At 53.8% G+C, this 9,376-nt stretch overlaps 1 protein-coding gene and 1 long non-coding RNA gene across 2 annotated transcripts in view; both read right to left on the reverse strand.

The window, feature by feature from the left end:
* The window catches only part of LOC131410021 (ral guanine nucleotide dissociation stimulator-like 3), a 111,999-nt gene extending 104,856 nt beyond the window's left edge, over positions 1-7,143 (reverse strand). Inside the window, exon 1 of the mRNA XM_058547744.1 lies at positions 7,095-7,143. Within this exon, the coding sequence (XP_058403727.1) occupies positions 7,095-7,103 (9 nt within the window). The 5' untranslated portion in view covers positions 7,104-7,143. The remainder of the gene's footprint in view (positions 1-7,094) is intronic.
* LOC131410024 (uncharacterized) lies at positions 2,998-5,698 on the reverse strand. Its single transcript, XR_009221102.1, has 2 exons — positions 5,501-5,698; positions 2,998-3,272 (listed from the first exon to the last, which is right to left on the reverse strand). It is a non-coding gene; the product is annotated as an uncharacterized LOC131410024 (long non-coding RNA).
* Positions 7,144-9,376: the final 2,233 nt, after the last annotated feature.

Below are 9,376 nucleotides of genomic sequence, written 5' to 3' on the forward strand. Positions count from 1 at the left end.
GGAAGTACAAAACAACCAGGATAATTGTCCTAAAAAGTCAGGGTTCCTTTGTCATTTGACCCAATTTCATGATTTACTTTTGTAGGGTAAAAGGAAAAGAAGGATGATAGTCACATCTTCACAGAGGAAGCAGTGTAACTGTGGGAACCAGTCCAAACCAAAGCCTGGTTTAAGCATCTTCAACCCTTTGAGGATGTCCAGTGACATATTCAAGAGGCCGGATACTAGAATCCCATCCCATTCTGGCAGTGACGGGTCTCTGGGAGGACACTTTGGACCAGCCCCACCAGGTCTGCTGGCCCGAGAGACCGCAAGGACTCCAGGCCTGCAGCAATGCAGGACAACTGGTAAGTCCTTTCAATCTTGCCAAAGCGTTGCAAAAACTTGCACCTAGTCACACAGGTGAATCCCTGCCAGGTGTGCTCGCAGGTAGTCTGCACTCCAGGTTCCATGCCCACTCCTGCCGGTCTTCAGATTTGGCAGAGATGATTCCAGGAGCTGATCTGGGCATTCCACAGTTCCACTGTCAACAATTTCTGGCGACTGAGGAAGGTATCAGGAAGGAGGAAAGGGCAGTGAAGAGCACAGGAGAGAGACTGGTGGTAGCACTGATGGCGGACAGACTTGCTAGCGAGGCAGAGAAAGTGAGGGGCCAAGAAGGACGTCCTGACAGCAGATGAAATGGAGCAGGCACCTCAGTGAGGTCTCTTGGCAGCGTCCCTAATGTTTCCTTGCTTTGAGCTCTTGAAACTTTAAAACATACCAATACGTTTCTTTTATTAAACTCTGCTGCATGAAATAGAAAATATAGACAGTGGTTTCTTTCTGAGGTGAGAGGTTGAGTTTCAGGCGAGGACAGAAAAATCTTTTTTCATGCTGTTCTCTCATTTTCCTTTACTATGCACATTATTTATTTTTACTTTCAAGTCAGCAGAGAGTTATCAACGTCACGGGATGATTCAGTTTTTCCCCATACAGTCACAGTAAAACCTACTTAAAGTGGATTATTCTTTTTGTGTAATATTCCAATAGATTCCAAAATATTATTTCAAAAGCACTTCGATGTCTATGTTCTCAAATTAGATATTTACTTCTAAGTCTCCATTTTTATGTTCTTTGTTGCATGCTACTTCAGAGTTGCATCTAAGGAAATACCAGATTTCCCTCAGTTTTTTAGATCCATATGTGTTGGAAATTTTATTCATGTAGATGGACACGGCAGTTGGGGGATCGTGCTATTATCAAAAGAGGCCTTTTCAGCATCAGTAATCTGACAAGAACCCACTGCTTGTTGGGATTCAATTGTCTATTTGGGGGATCAATCTTTCACTGTTGGCACTTCGCTTTCTCTTTGGAGGGAAAGTATGGCCTTCCCAGTTTTTTCATTACCAAACCACTTTCCTGGGTGGTTATGCTGTGTCAGGAAGGGCCTGGGATGCCGGGAACCCGAATTCATCCTCAGCTTCTGGCTGTCCTGAGAAGGCTTCCCTGACAGAGTCCAACCTGTGTGTCTGGGTGACACTTGCAGCCATCAGAAAGGAGGCGATAACTCACAAGTGCCAAGCGATTCATCTGGCCCTCGTCTTACAGGGTGTTCCCAAGGGAAGAGCTTCAAAATGCCACTTAGTAACCCTTTGAAAGCTTCTAGTCATGTGGTAGGTTCTCGGTGTGAGCTCAGAGCAGTGTCTATTCACCATCAGATGGGGAGCATTTCAGTATTTTAATTGGTAAGGCTGTGTTCATGTACGTCCATGGATCATCAGTTCCGTGGCTTTCCCTGCTGGAGCCCCCCACACCTCCGTCATACCTGATCTTTCAAAGCTCCAAACAGGGTTCACACCCCAGCAGGTGGTTGTAATGTAACCACAACACAAGACTGGGGAAAAAATCACAGACACCCAGGGTTGACACACTTTAAGGGCTTGGGCCCAGTTGCCCCATTTGGACGAGTTTGGAGCACCAACACTGAGTGTGTAAACTTGAGGATTGTCCAAGACCATGGACCTCAGAAGAACACGGGCTCAGAAGTCACCTTGGACAGCAAGGGACAATGTGGGGTCACTGACTGGCCAGGATTATGGTCCCTTATCCTGGCAAAGTAGAGCTCACTCGGGATCCATCAGGCCAAGTCAGGGAGGAGGTTTGGGGCTTTCTAGGGAAATTCTGTCCTAAAGGGAATTGCATAAGGAAGGCAGGGGTGCTGAAAATCCTAGTTCACAGGGAGCAGTAATGTTTATGTAACAAGGCCCAGCTGTAGCCTTAAAAGCTGCATCACAAATCTTTCCTCCTGGATACAAATCAAGCAGGAAAAGGAATTCAGGGTCCTGGACAAGGATTCCAGCAGGATTCAAATCTAGGTCAGAGGTGAACATGGAGCCCCTAGAGGGCCCTCAGGAGGGAAAGTCCTGCCTGCCTATAGTCCATCTGCAAATGAACTTCCGCGGGTCTTGTCCTCTCAACGTGCACATTTTGATCTTTTTCCATTGTTTTCTCCACTTAGAGCTGATATATTCCCAGAGATTGAACTAGAAAACAACAAGATCCTAAAATTTGGTCAAAAGAAACCTCAAGAAGAGAAGCAGAAAACATTCCCTCTTCCTCCAGAATTAGGAAGGCAGCCCCTGCCTGTGGCATGACATGGTCCTGCGTAGTGCTGTTTTAAAGTCACCCACATTTCAGTGGTTTTTTTCTCTGCCTGTGAAAGTACCTTCAACCTTTAAATCTCAGGAGAAGGGGTGGTGGGCTGTGTCTGCTCCTGGAGGAGCTGAATGATACTGAAATGAACTGGTCCTCGGTGTTAGGGGGACTTGGGATTGTCCCCACTAGCCAGAGAAGGGGATGGCCCTTCTCCTTTCTCCCACATATAATAAGCTGATGACTCGGAAGAGTTCTTGATTCAAGGAGAAATGTGAGATTCTGTGTCTCCCTCACATGCCTACAGAAAGCGACAGAACCACACCACAAGTTCCAGGCTGTAAAGGGAACAGGACTTTAATATAATATTCAAACATGGCATTTATTATTTACAACAAATAACTACTGTCCCTCCCCAATGGGTTCATAGGTGCTGGGGGATGTCAGGGAGCTGAGATGGGGTCGTCCTCTCTCTCTTGGGCTTCAGGGGACTCCAGGAATCAGCTTACAATGCTCCCCTTCCTGTCAGGTGGGAGGAGCTGGCCCGGTGCATCGCAAGCTTCCCAGCTGTGTCCCGGCTGCTGAGGATGGGGCTGTGATCGGCCACTGGTATGGGGCTCGGTATTGGGGCCTGGGGGCTGAGTAGAAGAGTCGGGTTATCTTGGGGGGCCTCCCTCAGAATCATGGCCACCCACCCTGTCCCCACTGCACTGGGTGCTGCAGACCTTGTGCTCAGTGCTGTTAGCCACCAGTACCCCACTTGTCCCTGCCACGGGAGAAATCGTTTACTATCACCTATTTCACAGAGGAGGAAACGGAGTCTCAGGAAGCTGAAGAGAGTCACCCCAGTCACAGGACTGCTCAGTAGTGGAGCTGGGATCCCAGTGCCAGCTATCGGACTCCCCAAGGACACGCTTAGCTCAAAGCTTTACTGAACTCCTAGGAGTCAGTCACCCCAGCCCAGACACTCACTCACCCCTGAAGTTGATGATGGCCGGCTCTTCTTGGCCTTGAATATTCTGCTGGCCAATTAGATCTGGGGATCCAGCAGGCAGGACAGGCTGTAGCTACAGGGCAGAGAGACACCTGTGAGCCTACCAGGAGCCACACCTCAGGTATCCCCCCACTGCCTTCCCAGCAGCTGGAGTCTGGGTGTCCCAGAGTTCGCCAAGCAATAAGGCCTGGGGCTGAGCAGGGGGCCATGGAGACAGGCTCTCTGGACTGGCCAACATGGAGAGTCCACCCCTGCCCTCACTCAACTCCTGCACAGCCTCAACTATCATTCTCGTTGAGCAGCTCCATGTCCTGGAATCAGGCCCCAAATCACTCCTCCAGCTCTGGTTGTAATTCTTTGCAACCACTGGGAGCAGCAGCATCTCCCTCATGACTCAGTATTCCTGGGACCAGAGGGAAGGAGAGGATGCACACAGGGCCTGGGTGGGGGATGCTGCAGGGGCCTTGTGGGGGGTGAGGGGTGGGGCAGGGGACCAGTCCTGGCAACGCTCCTTCCCACCAGTTCTATCCAGGCTCTACCTGTTCTCAGAATGGGAATAATCAGCCCCTCCTCCAGGAAGTTATCCTTGATGCTATCCTCCCCTCAACCAACCCGCCAATTGGATGGGTCTCCCACTTCTCTGTTATCGAAGTCTTCCACTCAATGTAAGATACAGGGGGTGGAACCAGGGACTGTTCTGCCCAGAGGGTCTCTGATTTCCACCTCCTTCCCCTCCCCTGCAGGGAGTGCCACAGCTGCTCACCTCAGTCCCTTTCTTAAGGTTGATCTCATTCCCCTGGAAGGTGGAGAGCCAGAGTCCATCAGACAGAATGCCATAGACTGACTAGCCCCTTATGTCCACCCCTTCTCATGGTGCCCGACTGCCAGGTCCCCAGAGGGGGCGGAGCATGCAGAGAAAACAGGACTTGGACCTAGGCCGGGCTCTGGGCTCCAGAGAAGGAGGACATGGGGGGAGGCTGAGGGACCTGGCAGCACAACCCTCTCTGATGACAGACTTGGAGGCTGAGGCCTCAGGCAGAGGGGACTGCTCAGCCACATATGTGCTGCCTGACTTGGGGGGGGCCGACCCCTCTCTCCCTCCATGGGGAACATGGGAGTTAGAGGCTGAGTCCAGCTCAGATAAAACCTCACGCGGCTGTGCCATCAGGCAGCTCTGAGTTTCCCCAGCCTGGGGAACCGGAATGGGTGTCTCAGGTGGAGCCTCTGTTCACTCATCTCTAAGATGGGCCTGATGCCCCAGCTCCCAGGGGCCACTGCGAGGCTCCCAGGAGAGATGTGTCAAGTGCTGAGAGCTCGGAGCACATTTCGGGGGCTCCCGCATCCCAAGGTTCAGGATCGTGGTCCTTCCTGCCTGGCCTCAGGTTCACCCACCTCGAGATAATCACCCATCGCCAGACACAGCATAAGCAGGTCACCAAGGAAAGTGCCAAGATAGGGGACGACACCTTGTGACATTGGGGTGCGGGTGGGATGAGCCCTTGCTCTCAAGTCGACCCCCTGCAGACCCTCCCCTGAAAAGTCCACAGCCACAGCCTCCTGGCCCACCCCAGGGTTCCCACGGGGAACAGCCTAGGACCCTTACTAGCCTCCCCTCAATTCCTCCTTGCTTCACACCCCAAGAACACCACACTCCTCCTCCTCCTCTCCCAGGGCAGGCTTCTAGCAAATCACAGGGTATGCGGTCCCTGTCCCTCCCCACAACAAACCCATCCTGCACCAGCTCTTCCAGGCCATCCCGGTCACTTCTACTGGGGGATTCGGACACTGTGGCACCAAGAGAAAGGGCCCTCCTCTCTTGATTTGAGGCCTCCAGCTGGGAACGCAGAGCCCCTCCCCCACAGGCACACTCACCTGCTGCTGCTGCTGCTCCTTCTCCTGCACCCTCTGGGGGTTGATTTCCGGGGGGCAAACGTGGAAGGCCCCTCCTGTCAGGGTCGAGGACAGTGTCAGTGAGGCCATAGTCCCCTCACCGCATTTCTCTCCAGCACCACTCGCCTCCGACACTGGATATCTGACTCGAGTCAACTGGTACCAATGCCACTCCACCCTCCAAGGTCCTGTGATTCCAGAACAAGCCCAGTTTCAACTCTCTGAGTGTAAGCTTGGGCTTGCGTCCTGGACTCCCTGAGCCTGTTTCCTCATCTGGAAAGTGTGAGAACTCCAGCTACTTCACAGGTTCTCCTGAGGACTCACTGTCGCATGACTGTCATCACTGTTCTTGCCCTCACCCCTCCAGGGAGCAGGCAGAAAACTCCCACATTCCTTTCCTCCCTCTTACCTCATCACCCCCACGTGAGGCCTGCACCACACGATCACCATCCTTCCATTTCCCTGATGGGGAGACAGAGGCCCAAACAGGGGCAGTGAGTTGCTCAGGGGCCACAGAGGAGAGGCCACTTGGCCCTCCCAGCCAGAGACCCTGTTCCAAAATCCTCACCTAACCCCCAGCCCCACCACTGACAACAGTCCTGACCTCCGAGCTCTCGAAGCTTGGTCGTGGGCCGAGGCGTGGATGGAGAGGATGTGGTGTCTTGGGAGTCTGGTTGAATGGCTCCTGCCTGCCCTAGTCTCGTGGAGTGTCTGGCCCCCAGGCTGGGACAGAGGCAATGTCAAACCCTTCTCCTCCCCAAGGAACCACTCAGGATATTCCCCTGCACTGAACTCTTTCTTTATCCACTCAGAAACTGGACCCCCAAGGTGCCACCTCTGATCAACAGGGAAGGGGTGAGAGGACATTTTGCTTCCCTGTTTACATGAAGCTCCTAACTTCCTTTCAGCAGGATCCACTAAGAATCTATCAGTTGCCTAGGCGCTACTCATAAGCCACCTGGGGTATATGTCATTGCCAACCAGGCATTCAGGTGAGACTCCGTTGTTGACTCGAGTGACTGTTCTAGGCGTCCAGAAGGGGTCGCAGAACGCACACACATCTGTCTCTGGTCCAGCTGTTCAGATCCAAGGATGAGCATCTTGTTTGTCCACCTGGGCCAGGGGAATTCCCTGCTGTGCCCGTCCCTGGGGTAGGCAGTGTGCTCTCCCCTTGGAGACATGGTGAAGATAGAAGGAGCAGCAGGGGCCTGGCTTCCTGAGGACAGGTTTAGGCTGAGGGATAAACCCACCCAACCACCCAACAGTCTGGGAGAAGCTACATTCAGCAGGACGGAAGTGCATGGAAGCCAGAAATCTGCTGATGGCGCCAGCTCGGCAACTCGCCCTGGAACAGCACAGCCAACACCACTGTGTCGCATGACCAGGGCCTCCTGCCCACAAACGGCACCCCACCTGCCCATGGGCCAAACAGATCCCTAAGCTTGTTAACCTGGAGAAGATAGATGGGAACGTTTCAGAGAAAGCTCAAGTGAGAAACTATCAAAACCACAGCTTGCCCAGTCCCCCTCCCCCCGTGGCCCTTCCCCTCTTTCCAGACCCCCAGCCTCCACTCTACCTTGGTCATCAGTTCTCTGCTCAAGGACTCGTCTTGGCTATAGTGCTCCTTAAGTTTTTCAGAGCGCTCCCTGAGGAGAGGGGAAAGAGGGAAGGATAAATTTAGGGATAATGTGAGGGGTCTGAGTGCAAATCTTTTTCTTTGACAACCTGAGAGATTCAAACTGCCTGGAGGAGTGCTCTCACTGGGCTCCTCTGAGGGCTAAGGTCTTGTGAGACTGGGAGGGGGCTCTCCTGTTGGTCACTGGGGTCTCCATTCCCCCGCTATACAGAGCAGCTCTCTTTTGACCACTTTCAGTTTCAACTGGGCATAGAGTTCTGTTGCTATAAACACTTGAAAATCTCCAATGTGGCTCAACCCAGTACCTGGCATTTAGAGAAACCGAATCCTGAAGCAGAATTGGTGCACTAAGGACACCAGGAGACTTAGAGACCCACCGCTGAGGCGCAGGCCCTGTTCCAAGCATTTGCTGCCACCCAGGAGTTCCCAGCTGACTGAGGGGCCAATGGCAGACGTACGGGAGATCCCCCATCCACCCTGGTCCTCCTATGGAGAGAGGCCTACCCACCAGGAAACTTCCCCCATGTGTTCTTCAGGTGGCATATGGATGTTTTCTGCAGAACAGAGATGACAGTGCAGGGCGAGGAGAAGTTCTTCAGGATCTTGCACTCCTGGGGAAGGGAAGAGAATGAGCTGTGAGGTGGGGCGCTGGAGCCCTGCTTGCTCTAGCTTCAGTCCCCTTCTATTTAAATCTCCTCTCCTGGATGAGACAGATGCTCAGGGAGCCCCAGAAGGGCACATTTAGGACCCAAAGAGCAACACTCACAAGGAGGAGGATTTTAGCTCAACCCAGGGAGGGAGCCAGGTAGGAATTGAGCATCCCTGCAGTGGGACCTGGAGTCAAGGTCAGCATTCCCCTGGCAAGAAGGGCCTAGGGACTTGCAGGGGCTTAGACCACACACTGCAATCCTGGGATCTGATAAAGGTGGAGGCAGTTCCCAAGGCTCCAGAGAGGGGCTCCACTGGGCCTCCCACAGCACACCTGGGCCACCTGGATCCAGCGCTCCACCACCCTCACCCTGTCCTGGGCCATCATGCTCGGGTCCCCGAGGCAGGTGGTGACGACGAGGCTGGCCACCCTTCTGAAGTGGTCGATGGTGGCCCGGACGGTGTGTGCCAGGTGCTCATTGCTTGGCTTGTTCCTCTTGCCCCAGGTGGAGCCCAGGCACTGAGAGGGCACCACCTTCCGGAAGAGCTCCTGGGGAACAGGGGGAGTGTCACCCAACATTGCCACACCCCAGCTCTGTGTCCACATCCCCAAAAGTCCCACACAGGGGTCACAGTTTAGAGCTGGAGCTCAGGAAGCTCATGATGTGGCCCGAGCCTTGTGAGAGTCCCTGGCTTTTCTTCTCTGTCCACTGAGGGTACACAGAGGATGACCCAGGACCCAATACTGGCAGGGAAGGGAGAGGGACATTTGCATCCAGCCCGTCCTGGCTAACTCCAAGCTCCAGATGGTGGCTCACCTCGGCTCATCCCAAGGGGGCATCTTCCAACACACTGATCCCCCTCTGGTCACACTCCCCATTCTGATGCACATTCTCCCCTGGCAGCTACAACCACGGGCCTTGTCTGTCTCCCTTGTAGTGGAGTACACATCAGGTGTCTAATAAGTCCTGAGGCTGTTGAGCTTCCTGAGCAGACGGTTGGGCCACCAGGGACCTGGCTGCATACAGTGAGTTCCCCTCCACTACTGATGTGCCAGGCCCTGCTCACCCTTCCTTCTCTTCAAGGAGCCGGCACAGCCACTCTGTGCAGCAGGTCCTGTTAGTGTCCACCTCTACGCTCTGCAGGTGGAAAGCAAAGGCTTAGGGGTTCAGAAAGTTGCCCAGGTCGTATGGTTGGTAAGGAGTGGAGCCAGGATTCGGGCCCAGATCATAGGAGACTGGATGAGGTCTGGGGCAACGATGGCAGAGGGAAGGCCTACCCCACCCCGCCCTCAGAGCCCAGCTGCTCACTGCATCCATCACGATCAACTGCTCCACCACCAGCTTAGGAGGGAAGGCCGTAGGTTGGGCTTCTTCTCACACTTCTTAGCCACAGGTGGAGATGGACTTCCCACTAGAAATGATGGTCCAGGTGACTCCAACTCAGCAGCTCCCACTCCTGCTGGAGCCCATGTTGGCCCTTGCTCCACCTCCAACACTGCTGGTAGAGGGGACACTGGCTCCAGTGCTAGAGGGTGTGGTGTCAACGGAGCTGAAGCCAGCTCTACCTCCACC

This window comes from Diceros bicornis, chromosome 9 (assembly GCF_020826845.1).
Source record: "Diceros bicornis minor isolate mBicDic1 chromosome 9, mDicBic1.mat.cur, whole genome shotgun sequence".
NCBI lineage: Eukaryota > Metazoa > Chordata > Mammalia > Perissodactyla > Rhinocerotidae > Diceros > Diceros bicornis.